The 14,507-nt window shown below is 40.9% G+C and overlaps 1 protein-coding gene across 1 annotated transcript in view; it reads right to left on the bottom strand.

Annotated features, from left to right (window-relative positions):
* Positions 1-677: 677 nt before the first annotated feature.
* The window catches only part of PTCHD4 (patched domain containing 4), a 164,247-nt gene continuing 150,417 nt past the window's right edge, over positions 678-14,507 (bottom strand). Inside the window, exon 3 of the mRNA XM_033863680.2 lies at positions 678-2,699. Within this exon, the coding sequence (XP_033719571.1) occupies positions 1,066-2,699 (1,634 nt within the window). The 3' untranslated portion in view covers positions 678-1,065. The remainder of the gene's footprint in view (positions 2,700-14,507) is intronic.

Genomic DNA, 14,507 nt, shown 5'->3' with positions numbered 1-14,507 from the left:
AGAATACTGTAACTACGGAATACCTCAACTCTCTCTCTCTCTCTCTCACACACACACACACTCTTGTGCAACTTTACACACATTTGTATGAACAATGCATGTAAAGTGCTCATGTGCAGTGGCTGAGCTCCCTAAAAGCAGCTAAATCAGTCCTCCCAAATACAGAGAATCATTAAAAGCCAATGAAAAGCCACAGTAACTATTTAGCACTAACATGAGATTTTAAACCTTGCCACGTGGTCATTAATTCAAATGCCTTTTGCGTCTTTTGCTAAGTCATCCAAAGCAAGAATCTCAAAGATTGACAACATGATATGTGAATCTAACGGGCTCACATCTCTGTTTATTTTGCTTATTGCACAGATGAACAGTACTCTTGCTGCAACACTTGAATCGATTTTGAATGGCCATTAATGCGTCTACATTTGGCTAAGGCTGGTTTGACTTTCTAGAGAAAGGCCAGCCGGTCTGCAAGCGGGCACCTCCCTCCACACAGATGTCAATGTACACGAAAGACAAATCTAAGTATATGTATATATGGCACATACACATATATACGCACACTTGAAATGAATTGGGAAGTGCTTTGGCTTAGATGGGATTAAATATGTACTTCCCAGGTGCATAGGTTTCCTTTGACCAACCTGTTCAAAAAACAAATATGAAAACTGTCATGGCAATTTTGACATTTCCTATGTCTTTTCCGCTATTTGGAGGCCCCCATCTTCTCTACTCCATCTCTCCTAAGCATTTTAGTTTTAAAAGCAGTTGGCTCCTTTGGCCTTCTAACACTCCATTGATTCGTCCATTCCTTGGAAGAGCTCTAAGGTCACATCCAGAAACTTATCTTTAGTGGAGAACAAGGTTGCAAAGAACATTTTCCCCTTCTTTGAGTCCTTCTTCCCCCCCAAGAAGTAGACACCGTGATGTGTCATGAATAATTCACTCTTGATCTGACTTGCCTTGTTACCCCTGGCCAGCCCAAGCAGCTGAGGTCTGAGCTTTGCCTGCCCTGCATCGTTGTGCAATACTGGAAAAGAAAAATAATCCATTAGTCTACACCCTTCAGACTGTGGTGACGTGATCAGGGTTCTCTTGAATTTCTATGCATTCGATTTCCTCTCTCTCCTTCCGTTTGGCGCGTTTCTTTTTCTTGTGGTGCTTTTTGGAAGGGGGGAAAAAGGTTAGGAACACAGGTAAGATAACAAAACAGTGCAGAAGTGTGCAACCCCCCGTGAGCAGCAAGCATTTGAACAGTGTGAAGGTCAGGTTCGAAGGCACAAATAGGAGGGGGACCAACCCAATAAGAAAAGAAGTAACATTTTGCAAAATGGCTGTCCCATGCTCTTGCAGGGAGCTTTTTATACATTGTGTTCGGGTGTGCTCAGTTGCTAATACAAACGTATAAAGCAGTGGTGCACAGTGGTCAATGGCGAAATTTAAAGTGTAGATAAGGCACAAGATAGAAATGCAATCCATGTCGATGTTCCATAATGTCATTAAGCCCAGAACGCCCAGCTCGATTGAGGTGACGCTAAGAATTAGCCAGAAGTTTCCCAGAGGGTGGATCACTAGGAAAAAAGTCAGGATTAACACCAGGAGAACACCAAAGCCTGCAATCAGAACAGGCACTGTGACAGATAAGCTGTAATGGTCCATGAACACAAAGGAGGGGTTGAACACGATGAAACGGATGCTCTTTGACAGCGACAGGGGCCTCAACTTTTCCAGCACTTCTATGACTTCCTTCTGCTTGTCTCTGCTAGTCCTGGCCACCAGATACAAGCGAGAAGCAATGATGTTGTTTTCATCTCCTGCCTTGGAGAAGATGATATCGTTTCGAAAATGCTGGAATTCTGGCTTTTTTAAAAATGAACTTTGTAGGACACTGATAAAGTCACTCTTGTTATTGGCACTGATGTTGCTCACTTTCAGGAACTGGTAATACTGCTCCACCCAGGACACTGCAGTGAATCCACTGCAGAGTCTCCGGAGGTCCTCCTGGACACTGCTGTTCCAGTACTCGAGGGGCTCGTAGACATAGAATCCTATCACGGGGCTGTAGTTGCTGAAATATTTCTGCTGAACCATGGCATAAGAGATGCTTGGGGAATCACTGGCTAGTAGATTGATGATGTTGGCTCCGTCACTGATCTGCAAGCACCCCATGAAGGAGAAGGAGGCATAGATGAGATAGAGGATGACAACAAATGGCTTCACGTAGATATTGGTAATCCATTCATTGTAATGTTCACGGAGGAAGTGCTGAATAAAGTGGTGCTGGTAGGGGTTCGTCTCATGATGGGATGTCTGTTGATGCCCATCACTCATCACTGTCTGGAACCACACAGGCTTGCGGTCCAGGTATTCTGCAGAAGGGATCTTACAGCAAAAGATGCTGTGGTAGCGGTTTTGCTCTAGTTGGCCAGCGAAGACCAGACAGGAGCCAAAGAAGGAGAAAATGTAGAAGTAGTTCAACAGGATGGAGACACACATGTTCTGACAGAAGACCTTCACAGCCTCTATGTTGGTGAACGGGCTGGCACCCATGCCAAAGGTAATAAAGTACAGGGAGCTCGTCATGGTATAGGTCACCATCACATCCGAATAGGCATCTGCTACCCTGTCTTTGAAGGGCAAATTCTCTTTGGTTCTCCGCCATCCAGACAGAAGCTCAAATACTCCTTTTGTTCCATGACCTAATTTAAAAAAAGAAGGAAAAGAAGAATTGTTTTCATTCCCTCCTATGGTTCAAGCGAATTCCTTATAGGTTATCTATGCTCAACAGTACTGCATACTCTAATCTTCAAAGTACTATGATACTCCTATCAGGATCTCAAATTTCAGTTACATAGCAGGATATGTGTGGTTCATGTTTCTACTTCAGCAAAGTCCAAACTTATTGGTATTCTGGGCAAAATGAAGCATTTATTGTCTGTTCCATTAATTTGACAAATTGTAAATGTAATGTGACATTGTTTTGTGATTTTTTTCCCCCTGCACACATATTGTCTCCCTAAATGGATACTAAGTTGTCAAGGGCAGGGGCTATTAGTCACCCATTTTCAAATGCCCCTCAATACCAGTTCAGTGCTTTATTAACTGATGTATTGACTGACAGTCCCTAACCTTCATTTCAAACTGACTTACATGCTGATTTTGGAAATTATAAGATGATCTTAAACACTTAAAAATGGCTTTAAATTGATTTTACAATGTTAATAATCTGCTAGGTAGCCAAACAGCTTAGAAACCAATTCCTATAGATTTGATTAGTTAACATTGGATATGAGTCAAAAAACTCTGCCAGGTCACATAAAACACAGGGCAAGACCTTCAGGGGGAAAGATCACAGCAGGCATTTCCTCACAGAGCTTTTATTCACACAGAGTGGGTGATGAGTAAATGTTTGACTGCTCCATTAAAGTGGACGGAGTGTGCTTTTTCTTTTTTTCTTTTTTTTGCGGTACGCGGGCCTCTCACCGTTGTGGCCTCTCCCGTTGCAGAGCACAGGCTCCGGACGCGCAGGCTCAGCGGCCATGGCTCACGGGCCCAGCCGCTCCGCGGCATGTGGGATCTTCCAGGACCGGGGCATGAACCCGTGTCCCCTGCATCAGCAGGCGGACTCTCAACCACTGCGCCACCAGGGAAGCCCTAAAATAATTCTTTAATGAGAGCACTTCTCTTCTGAAATGAAGACTCTTGGTATCTTTGTAGTCACACGGGGGGAAAGGTTACCTGAGGCTATGGCTAAATTTGGCTTGTCTCTGCTTTTGGTCACTTTTTTGGAGCATTAGGTACATTATGGAGGCCAGGTTGTTACTTTATATAGTACAAAGGTCTTACGTGTGGGAAGATGAAGCTAAATCATATGAGGTCAAATAATCACTCAAATGGTAAAGACTGAAAACACAACTTTGGGGCTGGCATGTTTTATCCCATTCATAGGCTTCGATATTTTACAGGGTGTTCCTAATAATACTCACTCATTTGATTTTCACCATAGTCTGGTCACCTCCCAGCAGTTCAAATCTATTACCTGCTCGAGAGTAGTCCTCTCACTCCCCATCAACCTGCCTATGATCAGTCTTACTTTCCAAGTTTTGTTCATGCTATTTTCTCTGCCTTTCAATACCTTCCTCTTGTTGCTGCTTATATTGAAATTCGACCCATCAGTCTGTTAGCTCAGTTCTCTTCTTTGTCTTGAAGCCGTTTTTGACAATTCCAGACATACTGATTTTTTTCTGTTGCTTAAATTCCTATTGCACTAATTAGCTACTCATTTTGGCACACTAACATGTGCTGTTTTGCTCTGGAACAAAATGGTTTTCTCAGGACATGGTCTATCTCTTTGGTTAGACTGCAAATCCCTCAAGGTCAGGGAATGCATTTTATGTTACTTCTATACTCTGCAGAACATCTGACAAAGTGATAGATGCCCACTAACCTCTCAATGAATTAAATCAACTATAACTCTCAATTCCAGTTGGGTCTAGAAAATGTACCTTTTAATTACTAATTCAAAAGTTTATTATGATCTTTATACCTATATTAATTGTGCCCAGAAGAGATATACACTTTTTTTTTTTTTTTTTTTTGGTACGCGGTCCTCTCACTGTTGTGGTCTCTCCCCTTGCGGAGCACAGGCTCCGGACGCACAGGCTCAGCAGCCATGGCTCATGGGCCCAGCCGCTCCGCGGCATGTGGGATCTTCCCGGACCGGGGCACGAACCCATGTACCCTGCATCGGCAGGCGGACACTCAACCACTGCGCCACCAAGGAAGCCCGAGATATACACTTTTAATTCAACTCAACCCAATATACATTTATTAGAATTTGCTACCATGAGGATCTGTGCTAGTCAATATATAAAACATAAAGGTAAACAAGAAGCACAATCTTTTCCAATATCTGTCAGTCCAGAGGTCATTTTTACTTGGGTAATTCTGAGCCTGAGATCATAGCTTCTAATACAAGTGAATTTTAGGAACTGTTCTGTATGTTGTAAGATGTTTAGAAGCATTCCTGGCCTCTACTCACCACATGCCAGTAGCACACTCCTCAGTTGTGACAATCAAATATGTCTCCAAACATTGCCAAATGCTGTTTTGGGGACAAAACTGCCTCCAACTGAGAATTATTGGTTTAGTCAAAAGAAAAAGAGATATTATACACACACACACACACATGCACACACACACATTTTAATCGCCCTTTTCTGACTATAAAAATAGGACATATTTCCATCAAAAATTTTGGGAAAATGGAAAAAATAATGGTGAAAAAATTATTCCATAGTCCCGTAACACAGATAACTGCTGTTAACAATTCGGTGCATTTATTCTAGCTGTGTATGTATGTATGTATTAAGCTTTATCTATCTATTTATCTATCTAACCATCCATCCATCCACCCTTCCATCTTTCCAGACAAATAACTATAATTATTTCACAGAACCGGCCCCCTACAAAGAGAAATTAGGGTTTGGGGTTATCTTGTTGCTCTGTCTAGTTGGCCTGTCGACAATGGAGATCCCGTTTTCTAACCTCTGCAGTGTTTTCCCTCTTGGTTTCTTACTATTCCCTTTAGTTTTCATTCCGATGCTAGAACCATTTTTTGAACATCTCTGCTCACTTGAAAGAATCCTTAAATCTCTACATAGCTTTTTAAAAGGAATTGTATTCACTATTTTTCCACCCTTACTCCGAGAGTCCTATTTCAATTCAAACAATACACCTGAAAACAAGGCACTAGTATCCACTCAAAAGACAGGTGGTCCACCATCTCAGATGATGAAGCATGGAATATACACAAGTGTGACTTGCCCCACTGAACAAAGACCTGAACTGATTCCATGATATTACTCCCTGGTACCCTAGTCCTGGCAGTTCTTTGCTTCTGTCCGATTCCCACCAAAATCCTTAATCCTCACCAAAGGCCTCAGTTTGTCTTATGAACAGCATTCATGCTCCTGAGTGGTGATAGACATATATGTAAGCAGCTAACAGACTTGAAAGGAAGGCTTGCATTCTTGTTAAGTAGAGATGTATGCTGTGTACTGTGAAAATACAGTTGCTTCTTTCTGAGGGGTCAGAAAATCTCCAAAAGGTGTTACCAGGCAGAGGATGATGCCAGTGGTGATCTAGACTGATGGAATAACATGAATAAGGGCACAAACCCTTATTAATTAAGGGAAAGTAGTTTTGTTTTTGATGTTTATAATTGAATTTTTTCTCTCTGCAGAGATAATCTATTGCCCAAATTATACACTTTATTTAATGTTTCAAAAGATGACTGCCAAACACTGATCATGATTTCCTCCCACTATATTAGTACATATTTGCAAATTATATTAGAATAATATGACAAGTATCTCACCTGGGACATTATGGGATAACTGACATTTGTCTTGATAAAGTTTCATGAGAGAAAAGAGAGAGAGAACTCTTAGGAATAAAAGTGATTTGGACAGAATTGGAACTGGGAGAAAAATTCAAGGAGGAAAATGAATAGAAATAAAAGATCTGCATGTATATGTGTGTGTATTGAATATTGCAAAAGTCTTCAGGGATGTTGCTGGGGGGACCTCTTTCTAAATGAAAGCAAATGGAAGAATTGTGCAATAACAAGGAAAACTTAGCTGTCAGCTTACTAACATACCCTATTTAACAATAATTTAATAAGTTCTGCCATTTGCAATTGAGAAATGAGAAAATGAAGAGTGTGTCGATTCTTTCCCTAGCCATGGCAGTGCAGGTGAGCCAGAGGAAATATTTTAAATGATTAAAATTAAAAAAAAAATTTGTTACCAAACAAAACTCATTTCAGTCCTGAGTGAGCTGAACAATATTCAGAATTAGTTATAATTCGATCTGAACCTCAAGCAATCACTCTACAACAAGTAAAGATGACTTCTAAAGTGAGATGGATCTTCTTGAGAACTTATTCCAGCCCACATTTTACAACATTTCTCTAAACTCCTGCACTTCCCATGTAAACTTCTACACTATGATTGACCTGACAGTGCTGTAGGAAATCTCTCTGGTTCACTGCTAGTCCGGAAGTGACTTCTTTCAAAGCAATGATATTCTTCTGTAAATCTAATACAAATTTTACAGTTGCCACTTTAATACCAAACCTAACCTCTCCAAAATCAAGAATTCCAAAGAAAATAGTTTTAACAAGGATCAAATCCAATCAGAACTAATTGTAACTGACCCAGTTAGTTTCCTACTGGGTTTTCCTTTGATACAGTTATTGCTCTAATAAGCTCCTTCTGTGGGGCTTCTAATTCTTTCTAATCTGCCGAATTAGAATTCTCTTCTGAAGACGTACTGGTGGGTCTTCCTCTTCACTTGAACATGCTAAGCCCTCAGCAGGTCATGAGAGTTTGACATCTCCTGTTTCAGCGACATGAAAAATAGAGGTAAAAATAATACTCCACTCACATCTCACTCCAGAGAAAACTTTCTGCTTTCCCTTAGCCGTTATTTCTGCTTTGGTTAATTAACTATGTGTTCAGCAGCTCTGTTTGTGGAAATCACCATTGAGCTCAACTAGAAAAGCATTTTGATTTTTTATTGGGTTCTTAGGCTATGTGATCCTGATGCCAACCTAATGGATGAAAAAACAAAATTCCAGTCAACTGAACCAGTAAAGCAGCTAACAAAAAAATCGGGATATTGAATCAGCATTCTGAGTTGTCAGTCACTGGTCTGGCATTATATGGGATCCTTATGCATAGTTCTTTCTCTTTAGTTGGCTGATTTCTATGTCTATTTTAAAGATACCACTTAAACATGATCTCATCCCTAATGCTTTCCCCTTCCCCTCTTCACCTCTAACTCACCCACTTAGAAGCCTCCCCTCTGTGTGCCAACACATTTCTTAGTGCTTACTACCACACCCAACTGAAATTATCCATTCATGGGACTGTATTTCATGTAAGTCCTTATAAGGTCCTTACCATCTAGGGCAGGTACTTATCTTTTCTATTTTTGTATTCTAATTATTTGGCACTTACTGGTACTCAGTAAATGTTTGTGAAACTAGATTGGCCTTGATCTGCCAAAATCTGTCTAGTTTTCAAGATATTTTTAAAGTTCTTGTCATAATTGTTATTAACAGCCCTGTATTCAGTATAAGATTTAGTGAAATATAGTTTGCCCCTCAATTTACTGAGAAAGGAATTTGCCAAGTGCTTCTGTCGCAGAGGCGGTGGTAAATATCAATGATGTTCAGTTACAATATTAGCACATAATTCATTCGTTCGGCTGGCTCAGCATTGTAAATGTCTAGAGGGAATGGAATAGGAAATTAAGAAACTTGCTCTAAGTTGCTAGTTGCAGGGTAGAAATGGGTCCATAAGGTACTCCTGTGACCTGACAGATGATGAATTTTTTAGACATTTTCTAATCCCCATGATGTCTAACTTAGCGGTGGTTATCAGTGTGTCTTTGTAGACTGACTACTTTTAATTAACTCTCATCTAGAATAAGTAGGTGATTATCAAGCTCCATTCATAAAGGACGGCCAAGGCTGTTGCACCTTGGTACCTACGTAGCCCACAAAGACACAGGTAGGAAGTTATTCAGCAGGAATGCTCCAAGTTGCTCTCTGATGGGGCATATTTGACGGTTTTACGTGTAAACCTGTGGCGTGCAGTGAGGGAGGGTCTAGCTTCATATTACCCTTAAGCATTTCTCCTGAAGTGCTCCCATCCCCGTACGGAATGAGGCAGCGAGGAAGGAAAATAAGGAATTCAGAACGAATCTGAACAGATACTCATCCCTTAGCTCTTAGCAGGAGGTTAGAGGATTTTATCATGTCTCTAATAAGAAAAAATGGAATCTAGTAACAGATTCTCATTGTATGATTTTCAGAGCTGTTATATACTTGACACATATCTCAATGTATAGAAAAGGGTATGCAGTCTCATTCCAGAGTTTGCATTCCATCATTTTTGACAATTTATTTTGTAGTTCTATATAAAGTTAAAATTTTAAAAATCCAGTATGTGTGTTTATTCATATGCATATGTGTATACACATGCATGCACATGTATATATATTGAGAGAGAGGTGTGTGTGTGTGTGTGTGTGTGTGTATATATATATGGAGAGAGAGAGAGAGAGAGAGAGAGGAGATGGGAGCGTTCTAAAGCTCACAGACTATTAGCCAAGATTTTAATACTCAAAGTGGGGAAAACTAGGTAAGTCCCACTATTTGATATTGTGATTAGCAGCACATTCCCCAGAGCCAGAGTTTAAATCCTGGGTTAAATCAGAGTTTAAACTGCTTGACTTTAAATCCTGGGTCTCCTACTTCCAAGTTCTGTGACCTTGGGCAGGTTGTTTTTTAACCTCTCCATGTCTCAAGTTTTCTCATCTGTAAAATGAGGTGACAAGAGAAGCCGCCTCATGGGATTGTTCTGAGTTTTAGATAAGTTAATACATGGGCTTGGCACACAGGAAGTACTCCACTGAGTGGAAAAGCTCAGTGCTGGCAACTCCAGGGTATTTACCATGGAGAACATTCCAAGTCATTTGACTTGGGATGCCAGCTTCTGAATGCAGCCTGGTTCCTGCTCTCTTCACCACCACAGCTGACTTGGCTTTTGGAGGGAACTCGGGGGCTCTCTTTTCAGATTTCCTTGCCGCAGGAGCTCAGTGTTGCCAAGAGCTGAAACTCCACTGCAGAGCCAGCGCACACACGGTGGCTTGCTTTCTTGTTCTCTCCCTCTTTGGTATTCCCATTCAGGGAGAGAAAAAGACTCCCAGGAAGCTTTTCATTTTCTTCTCAATGCTTTCTGTGTCTTCTAGTTTTATGAAAGGAATATACGTTATGTTTGAGAAAGGAAAAAGCAGCCCTGATAGCTGGGTGCTGTCAAGTAGGTCTTGGTGTTGCCAGGAGCTGGTCTGGCCCTCACAGTTCGGCTTAGTATTGTCCTGTTGATGACACAGATGGTCTGGCAGAAAAGCATCAGACAAGATCACTTTGTGACCGGGATAGATTGAGACAAAATGATACCACTCCATAATCACGACTGAGCACAAACAAAATGCAAACGTTGTCCGAAACATAAAATAGGCCAAACATCCTTTTATCAAGAATAGTAGGATTGGGCTTCCCTGGTGGCGCAGTGGTTAAGAATCCGCCTGCCAATGCAGGGAACACGGGTTCGAGCCCTGGTCTGGGAAGATCCCACATGCCGCGGGGCAACTAAGCCCGTGAGCCACAACTATTGAGCCTGTGCTCTAGAGCCCACGAGCCACAACTACTGAGACAGTGTGTCACAACTACTGAAGCCCGCGTGCCTAGAGCCTGTGCTCCGCAACAAGAGAAGCCACCGCAATGAGAAGCCCGTGCACCGCAACGAAGAGCCACGACTAGGAAAAAGCCTGTGTGCAGCAACGAAGACCCAACGCAGCCAAAAATAAATAATTAAAAAAAAATAGTAGGATTGATTGCTGCTTCTTTACCAATCACAGTTTAATCTTGGTCTGGTTTCCTTGCCTTCTAAGAATTGTTAAGATAACTGATCATGGATTTACCCTCTCTTCCTGACAGGAACCAACCTTGCTGCCTTCAACCCTCTTCCAAATCACCTAATACTTGCAAAAATCATATACTAAGTCCATTCTAATATCTTCTTCCAAAAATGCTTCATAATCCTCAGAGGTGTGTGTTCTTCCTCATTGCAGTGAGTCAATAAACCCAGATTTGTTCAATTATTGTAGGAGTCCTGGTGGTCTTTGGTTGGAGGACATTGATATTTTATAATAAATATTTTTGGAAAATGAGAGAAATTAAACTTCCTTTATTGTTGACTTTATAAATTGACTTCTTTGAGTGCAGGAGTTAGAAGTGTGGGAGCTAGAACAGGAGCATTGGATGAGAGTTAATTCCTGGAGGATTTGAATTTCCAAATCATGTCACTAGTGAAAGGGATGGCGTTCTGGTGGAAGTGGTATTTTAGTTGTATTCTCACTAAAAAGAGAAAGCCAGATGGGCATATGGGAAGTGGCAAGCTGTTCTGAAAGGAATATAACATGGCTGTTAAAATAGGAGAAGCGGGGAGGAGCCACGTGGATGAAAAAGTCATTGCTTCAAGCAGAGAAGAGCAATGAATGGGAGAACCGGGGCGGGGCTGAAAATCTTACAACTGTCAAGAGAAGTGGATTGGTAGCTCATAAACTAAACACAAGCATATGCTTAAAAGAAATCAAGACCTACAATAAGAGATCATGTAAAAGAAGAAAATAATAAGTATAAGAACTGGGAGGAAGGAAAATTAAGATAATCTAAGTATTTATTGAGCTAAGGGCATTCAAAGATTGGTTAGAATAATCAGTTCATTCATTTGAAGGCCATTTCCTGAGCGCCGCCCATTAGGAAGATACGGTAAAATGTCATCGCTTTGAAGTTTAATAACTCCCATTTGTCCCATTTGAAAACCATATCATATCCATATGCCTGAATTTAATGGTTCATTAATTACAAGCTTTGGGGATCTCTTATCCTATGAAGAGTAGAAGTGATGATGACTTAGGATTTCTGTAACACCAAGAGCTGGAGAATGCTTTTAAAATGCTTTTAAAATGTCTGATTCAATCATTAAGAAACGTGTTTGAAATGGAAGGAATCTTACGGAGCAAATTTAAATTATGCACAGTTTTGTTTTCTTATAAATACCATTCAAAAGAAAATCTTCAAAGTTGTAGCACAAATGCTTGATAAAAGCGTAATGCTTTCAAGAGCAAGTTTTCCGGGAGCATCCTTGAATGTTTTGCTGCCTGTCTTAACCAGTGAAGATAAATTTAACAACCCATGAACGAAAATTCTCTCTGAACAGAATGGCCTGAAATCAGTGGAAACTCAATTAACCAGGAAGCTCAAGAATTGGATCATCTGATTATTTGAAGTCGTTAAATTAATCAACCAGAACTTCCTTTCTGATTCCGCTTTCATTGGTTGATTAGCTTTATCGGAGATCTTTCTAAAATGCATTAGACTTGTATTCCTCTTCTGCATCCAGTTCTGGAAACAAGGGATTATTTGTAGCAATTAAAATGATGTGCTCTGGAGTAACACATTTTGCGTCTAGTTCTGGCACATCATTTTGTGATGTGTGGTATGGGGAGAATTAGTTTAACTTCTGTGTATTTCACTTTCCTAGTCTGGAAAATAGGGATTAAAAAGGTACCCATTTTAATGGGCTATGTGAAGATGACATGATACAATAGTTGTAGTATGCTTAGAGCAGGCCTGGGACCCAGGAAGCACTCAATAAATGTTAGCTTTTATTATTTATTAAATAATATACTTCAGAGTCATCATTTTATCATACGTCATTTTATCAATAATCAGGAGGCAATTTAGCATATTGGTTAAAGAGCTGAGTTCTGCGGGTTTAAGCTTCCATCTATTAGATGTGTGACCCTGGGCAAATGAAAGACTCCATGGCTAGATTTGCCAATCTGTAAAATGGAAAAAACAGCAATTCCTGCTTCAAAGGATTGCTGTGTTAAAGGAGACACAGACACATGAACCCCTTTATAAATACCTGGCTCACAATCAGTGTTCCCACAAATGATAGCTAGTATTGAACAGTGGTATATAGTTGCAGAAATGTGGGAGTTTGGATTGAATGTATACCAGGCCTAGAGAAAAGTTTAAAAGCTTTCTTCTCTGATGATTATTTTGAAATTGCCTGTTCTGTCGTTAAGAAGTTCCTTGTGAAAAAATGTTGATTAATAAAGGACTTTAGTTAACTGGATCCAACTAATTGCAGCATTCTTTCCATGTGTGCTCTTATTCAGGCTAAGCTAATAGAATCGTTCTCATCTGGCAGGAAAGAAGCTGAAGAAGAGCTTTTCAGCCACTGTTTTATTCTGCAGCTCACAGAGCAAACCAGACTCCCTTCTAGGAGCAGAGCACAGTAGGGCTTTGGGGCAGCCGACTGAGTTCCAGCAGCCCCCAGCGGTGGGGGGGAGGGCTGGTGCAAGGACACCATTTCCTAGAGGGTCCTCTCTAAGTGAGAGAACTGCTGTCATTTGAATATATCCCTGATGAGTACAGAGTCCCTTTTCAGATGAAAAGGCCCTCTTCTCACCATATTTCTCTGTCATCTGTCCCCTTTCAGCGGTCCACAGCTTAACAGCTTTAACACAGCATAAATTAATCCACGGGAGTTATCTCAGAAAAAGTTAGATGTTAATTCTCAAAGGCAGGGGATCAAGGACAGTGGCTGGGCAGATAGCAGGGTGGAAGAGGGGCCCTGAGTACTGGCTCTTGTGTTAATTCCCCAGGTTCAAACCCCAGCTACATCACTTCCTACCCCACACCCTCAATAGCAACCTCTCCGTGTCAATTTCCTTATGCGCAGAGCAGGAAATGGAAGCCCCTACCTGTTAGTGTGTCACTGACATTAATGAACGAGATAATCCACATAGAGTGTTTACCACAGTCCTTGGCACATATTAAAAACTCAATAAATAGTAGGCGACACTTTTTATTTATGGGTGAACATTCATTTGGAGTCTTAGCTACGTGCTCACAGTATAGTACAGCACACTGCTGTGTTTCATTCTTGAAGTCATCAATAGAAGTGACAGTTAATCATGATAACACACCAGGCCACCAAACACAGCTTCAAGGGATGAAAGTTGTAGGAAACTCTTATTGCCCTCTTGGGATAAATCTTACTCCTTTCTGTCTTGAGAATTCTCATGGACTTTGTCCTGCCCATTCCCATTAGGCAAAGATTAATCAAGAAACAATCATAAGAAAGAGTCAAATGAAAACCCTCCCAGATAGCTATGACTCTGAAACAGCTAACTGGACCTTGGGAAGGATGATTTTTGGCCATGCGACCATCTGAAAGTTCTAACCCTTAGAGATGTATGAAAACCTAGGGCTATTTCAGCAATTACAAAATAAAAAAACTAAAACAAACAAAAAACAAAACAGGTCCACATTATTCTTTTTTTTTTTTTGCGGTACGCGTGCCTCTCACCGTTGTGGCCTCTCCCGTTGCAGAGCACAGGCTCCGGACGCGCAGGCTCAGCGGCCATGGCTCACGGGCCCAGCCGCTCCGCGGCTCGTGGGATCTTCCCGGACCGGGGCATGAACCCGTGTCCCCTGCATCATCAGGCGGACTTCTCAATCACTGCACCACCAGGGAAGCCCTAGATGGAATCTTTTGATGTGCAAAAGTTTTTACTTTTGAGTAAGTCCAATTTATCCATCTTTTGTTGCTTTTGCTTTTGGTGTCATATCTAAGAAGGTTTTGCTTAACCAAGGTCATGAAGAGTTACTCCTACATTTTCTTCTAAGAGATTTATAGTTTTAGGTCTTTCATTTATGTCTATGATCCATTTTGAGTTGAATTTTACTTACAGTGTGAAGAAGTCCAACTTTATTCTTTTTCATGTGGATATATAATTGTCCCAGTATCATTGGTTGAAAATATTATTTTTCCCCATTGGATTATCTAGGCATCTTT

The sequence above is a fragment of the Tursiops truncatus genome, chromosome 10 (assembly GCF_011762595.2).
Source record: "Tursiops truncatus isolate mTurTru1 chromosome 10, mTurTru1.mat.Y, whole genome shotgun sequence".
Lineage (NCBI taxonomy): Eukaryota > Metazoa > Chordata > Mammalia > Artiodactyla > Delphinidae > Tursiops > Tursiops truncatus.
The sequence above is the reverse complement of the archived record's forward strand: the minus strand, read 5'-3'. Positions and strand labels throughout refer to the sequence as shown.